At 54.1% G+C, this 24,085-nt stretch overlaps 1 protein-coding gene across 7 annotated transcripts in view; it reads left to right on the top strand.

Annotated features, from left to right (window-relative positions):
- TCF4 (transcription factor 4) overlaps positions 1-24,085 on the top strand; it is a 98,507-nt gene that overhangs the window by 22,281 nt on the left and 52,141 nt on the right. For all 7 annotated transcript variants that reach the window (XM_085529158.1, XM_085529159.1, XM_085529161.1 and 4 more), the window contains 2 exons: positions 529-625; positions 22,086-22,135. In XM_085529158.1, the coding sequence (XP_085385284.1) occupies positions 529-625; positions 22,086-22,135 (147 nt within the window). The remainder of the gene's footprint in view (positions 1-528; positions 626-22,085; positions 22,136-24,085) is intronic.

The raw sequence follows: 24,085 nt of genomic DNA on the forward strand, positions 1-24,085 counted from the left end.
GGACCCCATAGAGATCCCATAGAGCCCCATATAACCCCATAGGAGCCCCATAGGACCCCATAGAGCCCCATAGAGCCCCATATAACCCCATAGGACCCCATAGAGATCCCATAGAGCCCCATATAACCCCATAGGAGCCCCATAGGACCCCATAGAGCCCCATAGAGCCCCATATAACCCCATAGAGACCCCATAGGACCCTATAGAGCCCCATAGGACCCCATAGGACCCCATAGGACCACATAGAGCCCCATAAGACCCCATAGAGACCCCATAGGACCCCATAGAGCCCCATAGCTGCCAAATAGGGATCCATAGGACCCCATAGGACCCCATAGAGCCCCATAGCTGCCACATAGTGACCCATAGAGCCACATAGGACCCCATAGGACCCCATAAGACCCTATAGGACCCCATAGAACCCCATAGAACCCCATATAACCCCATAGAACCCCATAGAACCCCATAGGACCCCATATCACCCCATAGAGCCCTTCAAACCCGTCCAATCCTCTTTTTCCCCCCCAGAATTACGGAGACGGGACTCACTACGAGCACATGACGAGCAGAGACCTCGGCTCCCACGACAATCTCTCGCCTCCCTTCTCCAATTCGAGGATACCAAGTAAGGACCCGCCATTACCCGATCACGGCCTACTGAGGCCTAACTGAGGCCTAAATGTGGCCTACTGAGGCCTATTGCGGCCTACTGAGGCCTATTGCGGCCTACTGGGACCTATTGAGGCCTATTGAAGCCTAACTGAGGCCTAACTGCAGTCTACTGCAGCCTACTGAGGCCTACTGAGGCCTACTGAGGCCTAACTGCGGCCTATTGCGGCCTACTGAGGCCTAACTGTGGCCTACTGAGGCCTACTGCGGCCTACTGAGGCCTATTGCGGCCTACTGTGATCTACTGAGGCCTACTGCCCCTATTGAGGCCTACTGAAGCCTTACTGAGGCCTAGTGCCCCTATTGAGGCCTACTGAGGCCTAACTGCGACCTACTGAGACCTATTGAAGCCTAACTGAGGCCTATTGCGGCCTATTGCAGCCTAACTGCGGCTTACTGGGACCTATTGAGGCCTAACTGTGGCCTACTGAGGCCTACTGAGGCCTAACTGAGGCCTACTGAGGCCTACTGTGGCCTAACTGCGGCCTAACTGAGGCCTAACTGCGGCCTAACTGCGTCCTACTGAGGCCTACTGGGACCTATTGAGGCCTATTGCCCCTATTGAGGCCTACTGAGGCCTAACTGCGACCTACTGCGGCCTACTGAGGCCTAACTGCGGCCTACTGAGGCCTAACTGAGGCCTACTGCGGTCTACTGAGGCCTAACTGAGGCCTAACTGAGGCCTACTGAAGCCTTACTGAGGCCTATTGCCCCTGTTGAGGCCTACTGAGGCCTAACTGCGGCCTACTGAGGCCTATTGAAGCCTAACTGCGGCCTACTGCGGCCTAACTGAGTCTTACTGAGACTTACTGCGGCCTACTGAGATCTAACTGAGGCCTACTGCCCCTATTGAGGCCTAACTGCGGCCTACTGCGGCCTAATTGAGGCCTAACTGCGGCCTACTAAGGCCTAACTGCGGCCTAACTGAGGCCTACTGAGGCCTACTGAGATCTAACTGAGGCCTACTGCCCCTATTGAGGCCTACTGTGGTCTACTGAGGCCTAACTGTGACCTACTGAGGCCTACTGAGGCCTACTAAGGCCTAGCATTCTGGGGTCCCTCCTGGCACACTGGGGTCCCTAGTGAGGCCTACTGTGGCCTAACTGAGGCCTAACTGAGGCCTACTGAGGCCTAACTGCGGCTTACTGGGACCTATTGAGGCCTACTGAAGCCTTACTGAGGCCTAACTGCGGCCTACTGCCCCTATTGAGGCCTACTGAGGCCTAACTGTGGCCTAACTGCGGCCTAACTGAGGCCTAACTGAGGCCTACTAAGGCCTAACTGAGGCCTACTGTGACCTACTGAAGCCTTACTGAGGCCTATTGCCCCTATTGAGGCCTACTGAGATCTAACTGAGGCCTACTGCGGTCTACTGAGGCCTAACTGTGACCTACTGAGGCCTACTGCAGCCTAACTGCGGCCCAGCATCCTGGGGTCCCTAGAGAGGCCTAACTGAGGCCTAACTGAGGCCTAACTGAGGCCTACTGCGGCCTACTAAGGCCTAAATGCGGCCTACTGAGGCCTAACTGAGGCCTACTGCGGCCTACTGAGGCCTAGTGAGGCCTAACTGCGGCCTAACTGTGGCCTACTGTCCCTATTGAGGCCTAACTGTGGCCTACTGCGGCCTACTGAGGCCTACTGTGGCCTAACTGCGGCCTACTGCGGCCTAACTGAGGCCTAACTGTGGCGTACTGCGGCCTAACTGAGGCCTAACTGAGGCCTAACTGCAGCCTACTGAGGCTTACTGAGGCCTAACTGCGGCCTACTGAGGCCTACTAAGGCCTAACTTCGGCCTAACTTCATCCTAGCGAGCCAGGGCGATTATGAAGACGTCAGCGGGGCAGGCGAGACGGAGCCGCAGCTCCAGCTGAGCTCCCGGGGGGAAGCCGCCGAAGCTCGTCGGTGCCCGAGCGTGTGGACGTGTGTGACAGAGTGTGAAATGGGGCGGCGGTGAGCGGCTGCTCCGCACCTGGGCCCTTCAGCTGTGATTGATGGGCTCGCTCATGTGGAACGGGCCCATCTGCTGCAGCGAGTTTCGCTTCGGGCTTTGATTTATTCGACTGCTCGACGCCGTTCCCGGCGGCCGCGAGAGGGTGGGGGATGGTTTGGCGTCTCCGCTCGTCATTCGGCTTCGAAAAGTGGGAGGGGAGGGAGAGTTTTCTTCCATTTGGGGCTCGTTTGGCTCCGTGTCCGATGTGGGGCAGTGGGTTGGGGGGACACAACATGGCCCCTCCAATAGTGACTCTTATTGTGGCCTACTGAGGCCTAACTGCGGCCTACTGCAGCCTAGTGAGGCCTAGTGAGACCTAGTGAGGCCTGACTGCGGCCTACTGTGGCCTACTGAGGCCTAACTGCGGCCTAGTGAGGCCTAGTGAGGCCTACTGCAGCCTATTGCAGCCTAGCGAGGCCTACTGAGGCCTAACTGAGGCCTAGTGAGGCCTAGTGAGGCCTAACTGCGTCCTACTGAGGCCTAACTGTGGCCTACTGAGGCCTACTGCAACCTAGCGACTTTTACTGTGGCCTAGTGAGGCCTTGTGAGGCCTACTGTGACCTACTGAGGCCTACTGGGTCCTACTGAGGCCTAACTGAGGCCTAGTGAGGCCTAGTGAGGCCTACTGAGGCCTAACTGAGGCCTAGTGAGGCCTAGTGACTCTTACTGCAGCCTAGTGAGGCCTAGTGAGGCCTAACTGAGGCCTAACTGTGGCCTACTGTGACCTACTGAGGCCTAACTGCAGCCTACTGAGGCCTAACTGAGGCCTAGTGAGGCCTAGTGACTCTTGCTGCAGCCTAGTGAGGCCTAGTGAGTCCTATTGCAGCCTAGCGAGGCCTACTGAGGCCTACTAAGGCCTAACTGTGGCCTAGCGAGGCCTAGTGAGGCCTACTGTGACCTACTGAGGCCTAACTGCGGCCTACTGAGGCCTAGTGACTCCTACTGTGACCTACTGAGGCCTACTGGGTCCTACTGAGGCCTAACTGCGGCCTACTGCGGCCTACTGTGGCCTAGTGAGGCCTAACTGTGGCCTAGTGAGGCCTAGTGACTCTTACTGCAGCCTAGTGAGGCCTAGTGAGTCCTATTGCAGCGTAGCGAGGCCTACTGAGGCCTAACTGTGGCCTACTGAGGCCTACTGAGGCCTACTGTGACCTAGTGACTCTTACTGCGGCCTAGTGAGGCCTAACTGAGGCCTACTGTGTCCTACTGAGGCCTAACTGTGGCCTACTGAGGCCTACTGCGACCTAGCAACTCTTACTGTGGCCTAGTGAGGCCTATTGTGGCCTACTGAGGCCTAACTGCGGCCTAGTGTGGCCTACTGTGGCCTAGTGAGGCCTAACTGTGGCCTAGTGAGGCCTAGTGACTCTTACTGTGGCCTAGTGAAGCCTAGTGAGGCCTAACAGAGGCCTACTGAGGCCTACTGTGACCTAGTGACTCTTACTGTGGCCTACTGAGGCCTAGTGAAGCCTACTGCGGCCTACTGCAGCCTACTGTAACTCTTATTGCGGCCTAGTGAAGCCTAGTGAAGCCTAGTGAGGCCTAGTGACTCTTACTGTGGCCTACTGAGGCCCTACTACGGCCTACTGAGGCCTAGTGAGGCCTAACTGCGGCCTAGCGAGGCCTACTGAGGCCTAACTGTGTACTAGTGAGGCCTACTGTGTCCTACTGAGGCCTAACTGTGGCCTAGTGAGGCCTACTGCAACCTAGTGACTCTTACTGCGGCCTAGTGAGGCCTAGTGAGGCCTACTGCGTCCTACTGAGGCCTACTGCAACCTAGCGACTCTTACTGTGGCCTAGTGAGGCCTAGTGAGGCCTAACTGAGGCCTACTGCGTCCTACTGAGGCTTAACTGTGGCCTAGTGAGGCCTAGTGAGGCCTAACTGAGGCCTAGTGAGGCTTACTGCGACCTAGTGACTCTTACTGCGGCCTAGTGAGGCCTAGTGAGGCCTACTGCGACCTAGTGACTCCTACTGCGGCCTAGTGAGGCCTAGTGAGGCCTAACTGCGGCCTACTGTGGCCTAGTGAGGCCTACTGCGTCCTACTGAGGCCTGACTGCAGCCTACTGAGGCCTAACTGTGGCCTAGTGAGGCCTGCTGTGACCTTGTGACTCTTACTGCGGCCTAGTGAGGCCTAGTGAGGCCTACTGTGGCCTACTGAGGCCTAACTGCGGCCTAGTGTGGCCTACTGTGGCCTAGTGAGGCCTAACTGTGGCCTAGTGAGGCCTACTGCGACCTAGTGACTCTTACTGTGGCCTACTGCAGCCTAGTGAGGCCTACTGCGGCCTACTGAGGCCTAACTGCGGCCTAGTGAGGCCTACTGAGGCCTAGTGAGGCCTAACTGTGACCTAGTGACTCTTGCTGCGGCCTAGTGAGGCCTAACTGAGGCCTACTGCGGCCAAGTGACTTTTACTGCGGCCTAGTGAGGCCTAACTGAGGCCTAGCGAGGCCTACTGAGGCCTAACTGCGGCCTAGTGAGGCCTACTGTGACCTACTGAGGCCTAACTGCGGCGTACTGCGGCCTACTGCGACCTAGTGACTCTTACTGCAGCCTACTGAGGCCTAGTGAGGCCTAACTGAGGCCTACTGCGACCTAGTGACTCCTACTGTGGCTTAGTGAGGCCTACTGCGTCCTACTGAGGCCTAACTGTGGCCTAGTGAGGCCTAGTGAGGCCTACTGCAACCTAGCAACTCTTACTGCGGCCTAGTGAGGCCTAACTGAGGCCTAACTGAGGCCTACTGCGTCCTACTGAGGCCTAACTGTGGCCTAGCGAGGCCTAGTGAGGCCTACTGCGACCTAGTGCGGCCTAGTGAGGCCTACTGCGGCCTACTGCAGCCTACTGAGGCCTACTGTGGCCTAGCAAGGCCTACTGAGGCCTACTGAGGCCTAGTGACTCTTGCTGCAGCCTAGTGAGGCCTAACTGAGGCCTACTGAGGCCTACTGCGACCTAGTGACTCCTACTGTGGCCTAGTGAGGCCTAGTGAGGCCTAACTGAGGCCTAACTGCGGCCTACTAAGGCCTAACTGCGGCCTAGTGAGGCCTACTGAGGCCTAGTGAGGCCTAACTGCGGCCTAGCGAGGCCTAGTGAAGCCTGCAGCCCTCGCGGAGCCTCAGCAAGCAAGAATTTCATTGTAACCCAGCCAAAAGTTAATTAAACCCACCGCCGTAACGAACTACTAATTAACCGTGGCATTAATTAAGCCAGAATAACGATTTTTTCTCATTAAAACCCGATCTGAACGTGTAGGCCGCACCACAGGCCTCGCCGCGGGGACGAGGCGCTTAGGCCTCAAATTTAGGCCTTATTTTTTGCCTTTTTTTGCTGTTTTTTGCTGTTTTTTGGTGGTTTTTGGTGGTTTTTTGGTGGTTTTTGGTGGTTTTTTGGTGGTTTTTGGTGGTTTTTGGTGGTTTTTGGTGTTTTTTTGGTGTTTTTGGTGGTTTTTTGGTGTTTTTTGGTGTTTTTTAACCCAAAAACGGGCCTAATTCCGCCCTCCGGCAGCTGCATCCATCATCATGGAACGTAATAATTAACGAGCATGCAAATGAGCTCATTTGCATATTCATATGCCGCCTTCGTTAACGGCGCCGCTGACGAGGTTGTAATTAACGGAAGCCGCTGCCAAACTTGGAAGGCGCCAGATGTAGAGGGATGGGGGGAGGGGAGGATTAACCCTTTCCAGCCCCATAGAATCCCATAGGGTCCTATAGGGTTCTATAGGGCCCCATAGGGTCCTGTAGGGTCATATAGGGCCCCATAGGGTCCCATAGGGTCGTATAGGGCCCCATAGATTCCCATAGGATCCCATAGGGTCCCATAGATCCCCATAGGGTCCTATAGGGCCGCATAGGGTCGTATAGGGCCCCATAGGGTCCCATAGAACACAAGGGATCCCCATAGGGTCCTATAGGGTCCCATAGGGTCCTATAGGGTCCCACAGATCCCCATAGGGCCCCATAGAACACAAGGGATCCCCATAGGGTCCTATAGGGTCCCATAGGGTCCCATAGGGCCCCATAGAACACAAGGGATCCCCATAGGGTCCTATAGGACCCCATAGGGACCTATAGGGTCCCGTAGGGTCCCATAGAACACAAGGGATCCCCATAGGGTCCTATAGGGCCCCATAGATTCCCATAGGGTCCTATAGGGCCCCATAGATTCCCATAGGGTCCTATAGGGCCCCATAGATTCCCATAGGGCCCCATAGGGTCCTATAGGGCCCCATAGGGTCCCATAGGGTCCTATAGGGTCCCATAGAACACAAGGGAACCCCATAGGGTCCTATAGGGTCCTATAGGGCCCCATAGATTCCCATAGGGTCCTATAGGGTCCCATAGAACACAAGGGAACCCCATAGGGTCCTATAGGGTCCTATAGGGCCCCATAGATTCCCATAGGGTCCTATAGGGCCCCATAGATTCCCATAGGGTCCTATAGGGTCCCATAGAACACAAGGGAACCCCATAGGGTCCTATAGGGTCCTATAGGGCCCCATAGATTCCCATAGGGTCCTATAGGGTCCTATAGGGTCCCATAGGGTTGTATAGGGTCCCATAGATTCCCATAGGGTCCTATAGGGCCCCATAGATCCCCATAGGGTCCTATAGAGTCCTATAGGGTCCCATAGAACACAAGGGATCCTTATAGGATCCTATAGGGCCCCATAGGGTCGTATAGGGCCCCATAGGGTCGTATAGGGTCCCATAGGGTCCCATAGGGTCCCATAGGGCCCCATAGAACACAAGGGATCCCCATAGGGTCCTATAGGGCCCCATAGATTCCCATAGGGTCGTATAGGGCCCCATAGGGTCCCATAGGGTCCCATAGGGCCCCATAGGGTCCTATAGGGCCCCATAGTGTCCCATAGGGTCCTATAGGGCCCTATAGATTCCCATAGGGTCCCATAGAACACAAGGGATCCCCATAGGGTCCCATAGGGTCCCATAGAATCCCATAGAACACAAGGGATCCCCATAGGGTCGTATAAGGCCCCATAGGGTCCCATAGGGTCCCACAGGGTCCTATAGGGTCCCATAGGGTCCTATAGGGTCCCATAGAACACAAGGGATCCCCATAGGGTCCTATAGGGCCCCATAGATTCCCATAGGGCCCCATTGGGTCCTATAGGGCCCCATAGGGTCCCATCGGGTCCTATAGGGTCCTATAGGGCCCCATAGGGTCCTATAGGGTCCCATAGAACACAAGGGATCCCCATAGGGTCCTATAGGGCCCCATAGATTCCCATAGTGTCCTATAGGGCCCCATAGATTCCCATAGGGCCCCATAGGGTCCCATAGGGTCCTATAGGGCCCCATAGATTCCCATAGGGTCCTATAGGGCCCCATAGATTCCCATAGGGTCCTATAGGGCCCCATAGATTCCCATAGGGTCCCATAGAACACAAGGGATCCCCATAGGGTCCTATAGGGCCCCATAGATTCCCATAGGGTCCCATAGGGCCCCATAGGGTCCCATAGGGTCGTATAGGGCCCCATAGATTCCCATAGGGTCCTATAGGGCCCCATAGGGTCCCATAGGGTCCTATAGGGTCCCATAGATTCCCATAGGGTCGTATAGGACCCCATAGATTCCCATAGGGTCCCATAGGGTCCCATAGAACACAAGGGAACCCTATAGGATCCTATAGGGCCCCATAGGGTCGTATAGGGTCCCATAGGGTCCTATAGGGTCCCATAGGGCCCCATAGGGTCCCATAGAACACAAGGGAACCCCATAGGATCCCATAGAGCCCCATAGGGTCCTATAGGGCCCCATAGATTCCCATAGGGTCCTATAGGGCCCCATAGATTCCCATAGGGTCCTATAGGGCCCCATAGATTCCCATAGGGTCCCATAGGGTCCTATAGGGCCCCATAGATTCCCATAGGGTCCTATAGGGCCCCATAGATTCCCATAGGGTCCTATAGGGCCCCATAGAACACAAGGGATCCCCATAGGGTCCTATAGGGCCCCATAGATTCCCATAGGGTCCCATAGGGCCCCATAGATTCCCATAGGGTCCTATAGGGTCCCATAGGGTCCCATAGGGTCCTATAGGACCCCATAGATCCCCATAGATTCCCATAGAACACAAGGGAACCCTATAGGATCCTATAGGGCCCAATAGGGTCGTATAGGGCCCCATAGGGTCCCATAGATTCCCATAGGGTCCTATAGGGCCCCATAGGGTCGTATAGGGTCCTATAGGGCCCCATAGATTCCCATAGGGTCCCATAGAACACAAGGGATCCCCATAGGGTCCTATAGGGCCCCATAGGGTCCTATAGGGTCCTATAGGGTCCCATAGGGTCGTATAGGGTCCTATAGGGTCCCATAGATTCCCATAGAACACAAAGGATCCCATAGGGCCCCATAGATCCCCATAGATTCCCATAGAACACAAGGGATCCCCATAGGGTCCTATAGGGCCCCATAGGGTCCCATAGGGTCCCATAGAACACAAGGGATCCCCATAGGGCCCCATAGGGCCCCATAGATTCCCATAGGGTCCTATAGGGCCCCATAGGGTCCCATAGGGCCCCATAGAACACAAGGGATCCCCATAGGGTCCTATAGGGCCCCATAGATCCCCATAGGGTCCTATAGGACCCCATAGATTCCCATAGGGTCCTATAGGGTCCTATAGGGCCCCATAGATTCCCATAGGGACCTATAGGGTCCCATAGGGTCCCATAGAACACAAGGGATCCCCATAGGGTCCTATAGGGCCCCGTAGATTCCCATAGGGTCCTATAGGGCCCCATAGATTCCCATAGGGTCCCATAGGGTCCCATAGAACACAAGGGATCCCATAGGGCCCCATAGGGTCACATAGGGCCCCATAAATTCCCATAGGGTTGTATAGGGTCCATAGGGTCCAATAGAACACAAGGGAACCCTATAGGGTCCTATACGGCCCCATAGATTCCCATAGGGTCCTATAGGGCCCCATAGGGCCCCATAGATTCCCATAGGGTCGCATAGGGTCCTATAGGGTCCTATAGGGTCCTACAGGGCCCCATAGATTCCCATAGGGTCCCATAGGGCCCCATAGGGTCCCATAGGGTCCTATAGGGTCCTATAGGGCCCCATAGGGTCCCATAGGGTCCTATAGGGTCCCATAGGGTCCTATAGGGTCCCATAGGGTCCCATAGAACACAAGGGATCCCCATAGGGTCCTATAGGACCCCATAGATTCCCATAGGGTCCTATAGGGTCCCATAGAACACAAGGGATCCCCATAGGGTCCTATAGGGACCCATAGATTCCCATAGGGTCCTATAGGGCCCCATAGGGTCCTATAGGGTCCTATAGGGCCCCATAGAACACAAGGGATCCCTATACGGTCCCATAGGGCCCCATAGATTCCCATAGGGTCCCATAGGGCCCCATAGATTCCCATAGGGTCCTATAGGGCCCCATAGGGTCCCATAGGGTCCTATAGGGCCCCATAGATCCCCATAGGGTCCTATAGAACACAAGGGATCCCCATAGGGTCCTATAGGGCCCCATAGATTCCCATAGGGTCCTATAGGGCCCCATAAAGTCCCATAGGGTCGTATAGGGTCCCATACGGTCCCATAGGGTCCTATAGGGCCCCATAGGGTCCCATAGGGTCCTATAGGGCCCCATAGAACACAAGGGATCCCTATAGGGTCCCATAGGGCCCCATAGATTGCCATAGGGTCCCATAGGGTCCTATAGGGTCCCATAGGGTCCCATAGAACACAAGGGATCCCCATAGGGTCCTATAGGGCCCCACAGATTCCCATAGGTCCTATAGGGTCCCATAGGGTCCCATAGAACACAAGGGATTCTTATAGGGTCCTATAGGGCCCCATAGATTCCCATAGGGTCCCATAGGGCCCCATAGATCCCCCTTGGGCCCCATAGATTCCAATAGGGTCCTATAGGGTCCTATAGGGCCCCATAGATTCCCATAGAACACAAGGGATCCCCATAGGGTCCTATAGGGCCCCATAGGGTCCTATAGGGCCCCATAGGGTCGTATAGGGCCCCATAGGGTCCTATAGGGTCGTATAGCGTCCCATAGATTCCCATAGGGTCCTATAGGGTCCCATAGAACACAAGGGATCCCATAGGGTCCTATAGGGCTCCATAGGGTCCCATAGGGTCCTATAGGGTCCCATAGGGCCCCATTGGGTCCTATAGGGTCGTATAGGGTCCCATAGAACACAAGGGATCCCATAGGGTCCTATAGGGCCCCATTGGGTCCCATAGGGTCCTATAGGGCCCCATAGATTCCCATAGGGTCCCATAGGGCCCCATAGAACACAAGGGATCCCCATAGGGTCCTATAGGGCCCCATAGATTCCCATAGGGTCCTATAGGGTCCTATAGGGTCCTATACGGCCCCATAGGGTCCTATAGGGTCCCATAGAACACAAAGGATCCCATAGGGTCCCATAGGGTCCTATAGGGTCGTATAGGGCCACATAGGGTCCCATAGGGTCGTATAGGGTCCTATAGGGCCCCATAGGGTCCCATAGTGTCCTATAGGGCCCCATAGATTCCCATAGGGTCCCATAGGGCCCCCTAGATTCCCATAGGGTCCTATAGGGCCCCATAGGGCACCATAGGGTCCCATAGGGTCCCATAGAACACAAGGGATCCCCATAGGGTCCTATAGGGCCCCATAGATTCCCATAGGGTCCTATAGATCCCCATAGATTCCCATAGGGTCGTATAGGGTCCCATAGGGTCCCATAGGGTCCCATAGATTCCCATAGAACACAAGGGATCCCCATAGGGTCACCATAGGGTCCTATAGGGTCCTATAGGGCCCCATAGATTCCCATAGGGTCGTATAGGGCCCCATAGATTCCCATAGGGTCCCATAGGGCCCCATAGAACACAAGGGATCCCCATAGGGTCCTATAGGGCCCCATAGATTCCCATAGGGTCCTATAGGGCCCCATAGATCCCCATAGGGTCCTATAGGGTCCTATAGGGCCCCATAGGGTCCTATAGGGTCCCATAGGGTCCCATAGAACACAAGGGAGCCCCATAGGGTCCTATAGGGCCCCATAGGGTCCTATAGGGCCCCATAGGGCCCCATAGATTCCCATAGGGTCCTATAGGGCCCCATAGATTCCCATAGGGTCCTATAGAACCCCATAGATTCCCATAGGGTCCTATAGGGCCCCATAGATTCCTATAGGGTCCTATAGGGCCCCATAGATTCCCATAGGGTCCTATAGGGCCCCATAGATCCCAATAGGGTCCCATAGGGTCTTATAGGGCCCCATAGGGTCCTATAGGGTCCTATAGGGCCCCATAGATTCCCTTAGGGTCCTATAGGGCCCCATAGATTCCCATAGGGTCGTATAGGGCCCCATAGGGTCCCATAGAACACAAGGGATCCCCATAGGGTCCTATAGGGCCCCATAGATTCCCATAGGGTCCTATAGGGCCCCATAGATTCCCATAGAACACAAGGGATCCCCATAGTGTCCTATAGGGCCCCATAGATTCCCATAGGGTCCCATAGGGCCCCATAGAACACAAGGGATCCCCATAGGGTCCTATAGGGCCCCATAGATTCCCATAGGGTCCTATAGGGTCCCATAGGGTCCCATAGAACACAAAGGATCCCATAAGGTCCTATAGGGCCCCATAGGGTCCTATAGGGTCCCATAGGGTCCCATAGGGCCCCATAGAACACAAGGGAACCCCATAGGGTCCTATGGGGTCCCATAGGGTCCCATAGGGTCCTATAGGGCCCCATAGATTCCCATAGGGTCCTATAGGGCCCCATAGGGTCCCATAGGGTCCTATAGGGCCCCATAGGGTCCCATAGGGTCCTATAGGGCCCCATAGATTCCCATAGGGTCCTATAGGGCCACATACATTCCCATAGGGTCCTATAGGGCCTCATAGATTCCCATAGGGCCCCATAGGGCCCCATAGGGTCCCATAGAACACAAGGGATCCCCATAGGGTCCTATAGGGCCCCATAGATTCCCATAGGGTCCTATAGGGCCCCATAGATTCCCATAGGGTCCCATTGGGCCCCATAGGGACCTATAGGGTCCTATAGGGTCCCATAGAACACAAGGGATCCCTATAGGGTCCCATAGATTCAATATGGGGCTGGAGGACTCACTTATGGGGTCTCTATGGGGTCTATGGGGCACTATGGGGTCTATGGGGCGCTATGGGGCCCCATTGGTCTCTATGGGTCTCTATGGGTCTCTATGGGGCTCTATGGGTCTCTATGGGTCTCTATGGGTCTCTATGGGGTTCTATGGGTCTCTATGGGTCCCTATGGGTCTCTATGGGGCTCTATGGGGTTCTATGGGTCTCTATGGGTCTCTATGGGTCTCTATGGGTCTCTATGGGGTTCTATGGGTCTCTATGGGTCTCTATGGGTCCCTATGGGGCTCTATGGGGTTCTATGGGGTCTATAGGGCTGTATGGGGTTCTATGGGGTTCTATGGGTCTCTATGGGGTTTTATGGATTTCTATGGGGCTCTATGTGGTCTATGGGGCGCTATGGGGCCCCATTGGTCTCTATGGGTCTCTATGGGTCTCTATGGGTCTCTATGGGTCTCTATGGGTCTCTATGGGGTTCTATGGGGCTCTATGGATGTCTATGGGGTCTATGGGGCTCTATGGGGTTCTATGGGGCGCTATAGGGTTCTATGGGGCCCCATTGGTCTCTATGGGGCGCTATGGGGTCTATGGGGTTCTATGGGGCTCTATGGGTCTCTATGGGGTTTTATGGGTTTCTATGGGGCTCTATGGGGTCTATGGGGCACTATGGGGTCTATGGGGTCCTATGGGGCTCTATGTGGTCTCTATGGGTCTCTATGGGGCTCTATGGGGTTCTATGGGGCCCCATTGGTCTCTATTGGGACTCTATGGGGTTCTATGGGGCTGTATGGGGCGCTATGGGGTTCTATGGGGCGCTATGGGGTTTTATGGGTCTCTATGGGGTCTATGGGGTCTCTATGGGTCTCTATGGGTCGCTATGGGGCTCTATGGGGTCTATGGGGCCCCATTGGTCGCTATGGGGTTTTATGGATCTCTATGGGGCACTATGGGGCTCTATGGGGCGCTACGGGGCTCTATGGGGTTCTATGAGGCCCCATTGGTCTCTATGGGGCTCTATGGGATTCTATGGGGCGCTATGGGTCTCTAAGGGGTTCTATGGGGCTCTATGGGTCTCTATGGGGCTCTATGGGGTCTATAGGGCGCTATGGGGCTCTATGGGGTCTATGGGTCTCTATGGGGTCTCTATGGGTCTCTATGGGTCTCTATGGGTCTCTATGGGTCTCTATGGGGTCTGTGGGGCTCTATGGGTCTCTATGGGGTCTATGGGGTTCTATGGGGCTCTATGGGGTTCTATGGGGTTCTATGGGTCTCTATGGGGTTTTATGGATTTCTATGGGGCTCTATGTGGTCTATGGGGCGCTATGGGGCCCCATTGGTCTCTATGGGTCTCTATGGGTCTCTATGGGTCTCTATGGGTCTCTATGGGTCTCTATGGGGTTCTATGGGGCTCTATGGATGTCTATGGGGTCTATGGGGCTCTATGGGGCCCCATTGGTCTCTATGGGTTCTCTATGGGGCTCTATGGGGTTCTATGGGTCTCTATGGGTCTCTATGGGACTCTATGGGGTCTCTATGGGGTTCTATGGGTCTCTATGGGTCTCTATGGGGTCCTATGGGGTCTCTATGGGTCTCTATGGGTCTCTATGGGTCTCTATGGGTCTCTATGGGGTCTCTATGGGTCTCTATGGGGTCTCTATGGGTCTCTATGGGTCTCTATGGGTCTCTATGGGTCCCTATGGGTCTCTATGGGTCTCTATGGGTCTCTATGGGTCCCTATGGGTCTCTATGGGTCTCTATGGGTCTCTATGGGTCTCTATGGGGTCTCTATGGGTCTCTATGGGTCTCTATGGGGTCTCTATGGGTCTCTATGGGTCTCTATGGGTCTCTATGGGGTTCTATGGGGTTCTATGGGTCTCTATGGGGTTTTATGGGTCTCTATGGGGCTCTATGGGGCTCTATGGGGCTCTATGGGGTCTATGGGTCTCTATGGGTCTCTAGGGGTCTCTATGGGTCTCTATGGGGTCTCTATGGGTCTCTATGGGTCTCTATGGGTCTCTATGGGGTCTCTATGGGTCGCTATGGGGTCTCTATGGGTCTCTATGGGTCTCTATGGGTCTCTATGGGTCTCTATGGGTCTCTATGGGTCTCTATGGGGTTCTATGGGGTTCTATGGGTCTCTATGGGTCTCTATGGGTCTCTATGGGTCTCTATGGGGTTCTATGGCGCTCTATGGGGTCTATAGGGCTGTATGGGGCGCTATGGCGTCTATGGGGCGCTATGGGGCCCCATTGGTCTCTATGGGTTTCTATGGGTCTCTACGGGTCTCTATGGGGCTCTATGGGGCGCTATGGGTCTCTATGGGGTCTATGGGGCTCTATGGGGCTCTATGGGTCACTATGGGGTTCTATGGGGTTCTATGGGGCGCTATGGGTCTCTATGGGTCTCTATGGGGTCTCTATAGGGCTCTATGGGTCCCTATGGGGCTCTATGGGTCTCTATGGGGTCTCTATGGGTCTCTATGGGTCTCTATGGGTCTCTATGGGGTTCTATGGGGATCTATGGGGCTCTATGGGGCTCTATGGGGCTCTATGGGTCTCTATGGGTCTCTATGGGGTTCTATGGGGCGCTATGGGTCTCTATGGGTCTCTATGGGTCTCTATGGGTCTCTATGGGGTTCTATGGGTCTCTATGGGGCTCTATGGGGTCCTATAGGGCTCTATGGGGTTCTGTGGGTCTCTATGGGGCTCTATGGGGCTCTATGGGGTTCTATGGGGCTCTATGGGGCGCTATGGGGCCCCATTGGTTTCTATGGGGCGGTATGAAGCTCTATAGGGCTGTATGGGGCACTATGGGGTCTCTATGGGGTTCTATGGGGCTCTATGGGTCTCTATGGGTCTCTATGGGTCCCTATGGGGCTCTATGGGTCTCTATGGGGCTCTATGGGGCGCTATGGGGTCTCTATGGGTCTCTATGGGTCCCTATGGGTCTCTATGGGTCTCTATGGGTCTCTATGGGTCCCTATGGGTCTCTATGGGGTCTCTATGGGTCTCTATAGGGCTCTATAGGGTTCTATGGGGCCCCATTGGTCTCTATGGGGCGCTATGGGATCTATGGGGCTCTATGGGTCTCTATGGGGTTTTATGGGTCTCTATGGGGCTCTATGGGTTTCTATGGGGCTCTATGGGGTCTATAGGGCTGTATGGGGCGCTATGGGGTCTCTATGTGGTCTATAGGGTTCTATGGGTCTCTATGGGGTCTCTATGGGGCTCTATGGGTCCCTATGGGTCTCTATGGGTCTCTATGGGTCTCTATGGGTCTCTATGGGTCTCTATGGGTCTCTATGGGGTCTCTATGGGTCTCTATGGGTCTCTATGGGTCTCTATGGGTCTCTATGGGTCTCTATGGGGTTCTATGGGGTCTCTATGGGGTTCTATGGGGTCTCTATGGGTCTCTATGGGTCTCTATGGGTCCCTATGGGTCTCTATGGGTCTCTATGGGTCTCTATGGGGCTCTATGGGTCTCTATGGGTCTCTATGGGTCTCTATGGGGTTCTATAGGTCTCTATGGGTCTCTATGGGTCTCTATGGGTCCCTATGGGTCTCTATGGGTCTCTATGGGTCTCTATGGGTCTCTATGGGGTCTCTATGGGTCCCTATGGGTCTCTATGGGGTCTCTATGGGTCTCTATGGGTCTCTATGGGTCTCTATGGGGTTCTATGGGGTCTCTATGGGTCTCTATGGGTCTCTATGGGGTCTATGGGGTCTCTATGGGACTCTATGGTGTTCTATGGGGTCTATGGGGCTCTATGGGTCTCTATGGGGTGCTATGGGGTCTCTATGGGGTTCTATGGGTCTCTATGGGTCTCTATGGGTCTCTATGGGTCTCTATGGGTCGCTATGGGTCCCTATGGGTCTCTATGGGTCCTATGGGTCTCTATGGGTCTCTATGGGTCCCTATGGGTCTCTATGGGTCTCTATGGGGCTCTATGGGGTTCTATGGGTCTCTATGGGTCTCTATGGGTCTCTATGGGGTTCTATGGGGCGCTATGGGGTTCCATGGGGCGCTATGGGGTCTATAGGGCTGTATAGGGCGCTATGGGGTCTATGGGGCTCTATGGGTCTCTATGGGTCTCTATGGGTCTCTATGGGTCTCTATGGGTCGCTATGGGGTTCTATGGGGCCCCATTGGTCTCTATGGGGTGCTATGGGGTCTATAGGGCTCTATGGGTCCCTATGGGTCTCTATGGGTCTCTATGGGGCGCTATGGGGTTCTATGGGTCTCTATGGGGCCCCATTGGTCTCTATGGGTCTCTATGGGTCTCTATGGGGCTCTATGGGTCTCTATGGGTCTCTATGGGTCTCTATGGGTCTCTATGGGGTCTCTATGGGTCTCTATGGGTCTCTATGGGGTTCTATGGGTCTCTATGGGGTTCTATGGGGCGCTATGGGTCTCTATGGGGTTCTATGGGGCTCTATGGGGTCTATAGGGCTGTATGGGGTTCTATGGGTCTCTATGGGTCGCTATGGGGTCTCTATGGGTCTCTATGGGTCTCTATGGGTCTCTATGGGTCTCTATGGGTCTCTATGGGGTTCTATGGGGTTCTATGGGGCTCTATGGGTCTCTATGGGGTCTCTATGGGTCTCTATGGGTCTCTATGGGTCTCTATGGGGCGCTATGGGTCTCTATGGTGCTCTATGGGGTCTATGGGGCGCTATGGGGCCCCATTGGTCTCTATGGGGTTCTATGGGTCTCTATGGGGTTTTATGGGTCTCTATGGGTCTCTATGGGTCTCTATGGGTCTCTATGGGTCTCTATGGGTCTCTATGGGGTTCTATGGGGCTCTATGGGTCTCTATGGGTCTCTATGGGTCTCTATGGGTCTCTATGGGGTTCTATGGGGTTCTATGGGTCTCTATGGGGCTCTATGTGGTTCTATGGGGTCTCTATGGGTCTCTATGGGTCCCTATGGGGCTCTATGGGGTCTATGGGGCACTATGGGGCTCTATGGGGTCTCTATGGGGCCACATTGGTCTCTATGGGGCTCTATGGGTCTCTATGGGTCTCTATGGGGTTCTATGGGTCTCTATGGGGTCCTATGGGGCTCTATGGGGTGCTATGGGTCTCTATGGGTCTCTATGGGGATCTATGGGTCTCTATGGGGCTCTATGGGGTCTATAGGGCTGTATGGGGCGCTATGGGGTCTATGGGGCGCTATGGGGTTCTATGGGGTCTCTATGGGGCTCTATGGGGTCTATAGGGCTGTATGGGGCGCTATGGGGTCTATGGGGCGCTATGGGGTTTCTATGGGGCTCTATGGGTCTCTATGGGGTCTATGGGGTTCTATGGGTCTCTATGGGGTCCCTATGGGTCTCTATGGGTCTCTATGGGTCTCTATGGGTCTCTATGGGGTCTCTATGGGGTCCTATAGGGCTCTATGGGGTCTCTATGGGGCTCTATGGGGTCTATAGGGCTGTATGGGGCGCTATGGGGTTCTAAGGGGTCTCTATGGGGTTCTATGGGGTCTATGGGGCGCTATGGGGTTCTAAGGGGTCTCTATGGGGTTCTATGGGGTCTCTATGGGGCGCTATGGGGTTCTATGGGGTCTCTATGGGTCTCTATGGGTCTCTATGGGTCTCTATGGGGATCTATGGGTCTCTATGGGGCGCTACGGGGCTCTATGGGGTTCTATGGGGCCCCATTGATCTCTATGGGGTTCTATGGGGCTCTATGGGGTTTCTATGGGGCTCTATGGGGTCTATGGGGTCTATGGGGTTCTATGGGGCTCTATGGGGTTTTATGGGTCTCTATGGGGCTCTATGGGGTCTATAGGGCTGTATGGGGCGCTATGGGGTTCTAAGGGGTCTCTATGGGGTTCTATGGGGTCTATGGGGCGCTATGGGGTTCTAAGGGGTCTCTATGGGGTTCTATGGGGTCTCTATGGGGCGCTATGGGGTTCTATGGGGTCTCTATGGGTCTCTATGGGTCTCTATGGGTCTCTATGGGGATCTATGGGTCTCTATGGGGCGCTACGGGGCTCTATGGGGTTCTATGGGGCCCCATTGATCTCTATGGGGTTCTATGGGGCTCTATGGGGTTTCTATGGGGCTCTATGGGGTCTATGGGGTCTATGGGGTTCTATGGGGCTCTATGGGGTTTTATGGGTCTCTATGGGGCTCTATGGGGTCTATAGGGCTGTATGGGGCGCTATGGGGTTCTATGGGGTCCTATAGGCCTCTATAGGGTTCTATGGGGCCCCATTGGTCTCTATGGGTTCTATGGGGCTCTATGGGGTCTATGGGGTCTCTATGGGGTCTCTATGGGGCTCTATGGGGTCTATAGGGCTGTATGAGGCGCTATGGGGTCTATGGGGCTCTATGGGGTTCTATGGGGTCTATAGGGTTCTATGGGGCTCTATGGGGCTCTATGGGGCTCTATGGGGTTCTACGGGTCTCTATGGGGTTCTATGGGGCCCCATTGGTCTCTATGGGTCTCTATGGGTCTCTATGGGGCGCTATGGGGTCTATGGGGTTCTATGGGTCTCTATGGGGTCTCTATGGGTCTCTATGGGGTCTATAGGGCTGTATGGGTCTCTATGGGTCTCTATGGGTCTCTATGGGTCTCTATGGGTCTCTATGGGTCTCTATGGGGCTCTATGGGGCTCTATGGGGCTCTATGGGGTTCTATGGGTCTCTATGGGTCTCTATGGGTCTCTATGGGTCTCTATAGGGCTCTATGGGGCTCTATGGGTCTCTATGGGGTGCTATGGGGTTCTATGGGGTTCTATGGGGCGCTATAGGGTTCTATGGGGCCCCATTGGTCTCTATGGGTCTCTATGGGTCTCTATGGGGTTCTATGGGTCTCTATGGGTCTCTATGGGTCTCTATGGGTCCCTATGGGTCTCTATGGGTCGCTATGGGTCTCTATGGGGTCTCTATGGGGTTTTATGGGTCTCTATGGGGCTCTATGGGTCTCTATGGGTCTCTATGGGTCTCTATGGGGTTCTATGGGGTTCTATGGGTCTCTATGGGGTCTCTATGGGGCTCTACGGGGTCTATAGGGCTGTATGGGGCGCTATGGGGTCTATGGGGCGCTATTGGGTTCTATGGGGTTTCTATGGGTCTCTATGGGGCTCTATGGGGTTCTATGGGGCACTATGGGGTCTATGGGGCGCTATGGGGCCCCATTGGTCTCTATGGGTCTCTATGGGTCTCTATGGGGTTCTATGGGTCTCTATGGGTCTCTATGGGGTCTCTATGGGGCTCTATGGGGTCTCTATGGGTCTCTATGGGGCTCTATGGGTCTCTATGGGTCTCTATGGGGCTCTATGGGTCTCTATGGGTCTCTATGGGTCTCTATGGGTCTCTATGGGGCTCTATGGGTCTCTATGGGGTTCTATGGGTCTCTATGGGGTTCTATGGGTCTCTATGGGGTCCTGTAGGGCTCTATGGGTCTCTATGGGTCTCTATGGGGTTCTATGGGTCTCCATGGGGCTCTATGGGTCTCTATGGGTCTCTATGGGGTTCTATGGGATCTCTATGGGGTTCTATGGGGTTTTATGGGTTTCTATGGTGCTCTATGGGGTCTATAGGGCTGTATGGGGCGCTATGGGGTTCTATGGGGTCCTATAGGCCTCTATAGGGTTCTAAGGGGCCCCATTGGTCTCTATGGGTTCTATGGGGCTCTATGGGGTCTATGGGGTCTCTATGGGGTCTCTATGGGGCTCTATGGGGTCTATAGGGCTGTATGAGGCGCTATGGGGTCTATGGGGCTCTATGGGTCTCTATGGGTCTCTATGGGTCTCTATGGGGCTCTATGGGGTTCTATGGGTCTCTATGGGTCTCTATGGGTCTCTATGGGGTTCTATGGGGCCCCATTGGTCTCTATGGGGTCTCTATGGGTCTATGGGGTCTCTATGGGGTCTATGGGGTCCTATAGGGTTCTATGGGGCTCTATGGGTCTCTATGGGTCTCTATGGGGTTCTATGGGGCGCTATGGGTCTCTATGGGTCGCTATGGGTCTCTATGGGTCTCTATGGGGTGCTATGGGGCTCTATGGATCTCTATGGGGTCTATGGGGTTCTATGGGGCTCTATGGGGTTCTATGAGGCTCTATGGGGCGCTATGGGGTCTCTATGGGTCTCTATGGGTCTCTATGGGTCTCTATGGGGTTCTATGGGGCTCTATGGGGCGCTATGGGGCTCTATAGGGTCTATGGGGCGCTATAGGGTCTATGGGGCTCTATAGGGTCTATGGGGCGCTATGGGGTCTATGGGTCTCTATGGGGTACTATGGGGTCTATAGGGCTCTATGGGTCCCTATGGGTCTCTATGGGTCTCTATGGGTCTCTATGGGTCCCTATGGGTCTCTATGGGTCTCTATGGGTCTCTATGGGTCTCTATGGGTCTCTATGGGTCCCTATGGGGTCTCTATGGGTCTCTATGGGGTTCTATGGGGTTCTATGGGTCTCTATGGGTCTCTATAGGGTCTATAGGGCTCTATGGGTCTCTATGGGGTCTCTATGGGTCTCTATGGGTCGCTATGGGTCTCTATGGGTCTCTATGGGGTTCTATGGGGTCTCTATGGGGCTCTATGGGTCTCTATGGGTCTCTATGGGGTCTCTATGGGGTTCTATGGGTCTCTATGGGTCTCTATGGGTCTCTATGGGGCTCTATGGGGTCTATAGGGCTGTATGGGGCGCTATGGGGTCTATGGGGTCTCTATGGGTCTCTATGGGTCTCTATGGGTCTCTATGGGGTTCTATGGGGCTCTATGGGTCTCTATGGGTCTCTATGGGTCTCTATGGGGCTCTATGGGTCTCTATGGGGTTCTATGGGTCTCTATGGGGTTCTATGGGTCTCTATGGGTCTCTATGGGTCTCTATGGGTCTCTATGGGTCGCTATGGGTCTCTATGGGTCTCTATGGGTCTCTATGGGTCTCTATGGGGTCTCTATGGGGCGCTATGGGGCTCTATGGGTCTCTATGGGTCTCTATGGGTCTCTATGGGTCTCTATGGGGTTCTATGGGTCTCTATGGGTCTCTATGGGGTTCTATGGGTCTCTATGGGTCTCTATGGGTCGCTATGGGTCTCTATGGGTCTCTATGGGTCTCTATGGGATTCTATGGGGCGCTATGGGGTTCTATGGGGCTCTATGGGGCTCTATGGGGCTCTATGGGGTCTCTATGGGGCTCTATGGGTCTCTATGGGGTCTATAGGGCTCTATGGGTCTCTATGGGTCTCTATGGGGTTCTATGGGGCCCCATTGGTCTCTATGGGGTTCTATGGGGTCCTATGGGTCTCTATGGGTCTCTATGGGTCGCTATGGGGCTGACCCACATCTCCTATTCCCCTATAGGTAAAACAGAGCGCGGTTCCTATTCATCCTATAGAGACTCCAACATCCAGGTAAGTCATTATATATATATATATATATAAATAGGTGGAAAAGGACCCTATAGGATCCCATAAGACCCTATAAGACCCCATAGAACCCATAAGATCCTATAAGACCCCATAGAACCCCATAAGACCCTATAGGATCCCATAAGACCCCATAGAACCCCATAAGACCCCATAGACCCCATAAGACCCTATAGGACCCCATAGGACCCCATAGACCCTATAAGACACCATAGACCCCATAAGACCCCATAGAACCCCATAAGACCCTATAGATCCCATAAGACCCCATAGAACTCCATAAGACCCCATAGAACCCCATAGACCCAATAGGATCCCATAAGACCCTATAGGACCCCATAAGACCCCATAGGACCCCATAAGACCCTATAAGACCCTATAAGACCCCATAGAACCCCATAAGAGCCTATAGGACCCCATAAGACCCCATAGGATCCCATAAGACCCCATAGACCCCATATGACCCTATAGGGTCCCATAGACCCCATAAGACCCTATAGGATCCCATAAGACCCTATAAGACCCCATAGAATTCCATAAGACCCCATAGACCCCATAGACCCCATAAGACCCCATAAGACCCTATAGGACCCCATAGGACCCCATAAGACCCTATAAGACCCTATAGGACCCTATAAGACCCCATAGATACCCCATAAGACCCTATAGGACCCCATAAGACCCCATAGACCCCATATGACCCTATAGGACCCCATAAGACCCCATAGAACCCCATAAGACCCTATAGAACCCCATAAGACCCTATAGGATCCCATAAGACCCTATAGGACCCCATAGACCCCATAAGACCCTATAGGGTCCCATAAGACCCCATAGACACCCCATAGAACCCCATAAGACCCTATAGGATCCCATAAGACCCTATAAGACCCTATAAGACCCTATAGGACCCCATAAGACCCTATAGAACCCTATAAGACCCTATAAGACCCTATAAGACCCTATAGGATCCCATAAGACCCTATAGACCCCATAAGACCCTATAAGACCCCATAGGACCCCATAGACCCCATAGAACCCCATAGAACCCCATATGACCCTATAGGACCCCATAGACCCTATAAGACCCCATAAGACCCCATAGACCCTATAAGACCCCATAAGACCCTATAAGACCCCATAGACCCCATAAGACCCCATAGACCCCATAGACACCCCATAGACCCCATAAGACCCCATATGGGGTCTATAGGGTTCTATAGGGTCTATAGGGTCTATAGGGTTCTATAGGGTCTATAGGGTTCTATAGGGTTCTATAGGGTTCTATAGGATCCAATGGGGTTCTATAGGGTGTATAGGGTTAATAGGGTTATATAGGGTCAATAGGGTTCTATAGGGTTCTATAGGGTTCTATAGGGTCTATAGGGTCTATAGGGTTCAATAGGGTTCTATGGGGTCCTATAGGGTCTATGGGATCCTATAGGGTCTTATGGGATCCTATAGGGTCTTATGGGATCCTATAGGGTCTTATGGGGTCTTATAGGGTTCTATGGGGTCTTATGGGGTTCTATGGAGTCTATGGGGTCCTATAGGGTCTATGGGGTCCTATAGGGTCTTATGGGGTCTTATGGGGTCTATGGGGTCTTATGGGGTTCTATGGGGTCTATGGGGTCTTATGGGGTCTTATGGGGTCCTATAGGGTCTTATGGGGTTCTATGGGGTCTTATGGGGTCCTATAGGGTCTTATGGGGTCTATGGGGTCTTATGGGATCCTATAGGGTCTTATGGGGTCCTATAGGGTCTATGGGATCCTATAGGGTCTTATGGGGTGTCTATGGGGTGTCTATGGGGTCCTATGGGGTCTATGGGGTCTTATGGGATCCTATAGGGTCTTATGGGATCTTATAGGGTCTTATGGGGTCTTATGGGGTTCTATGGGGTGTCTATGGGGTCTTATAGGGTCTTATGTGGTCT

This window comes from Coturnix japonica, chromosome Z (genome assembly GCF_054131305.1).
Source record: "Coturnix japonica strain WE chromosome Z, WE-NBRP24, whole genome shotgun sequence".
In the NCBI taxonomy this organism is placed as follows: domain Eukaryota; kingdom Metazoa; phylum Chordata; class Aves; order Galliformes; family Phasianidae; genus Coturnix; species Coturnix japonica.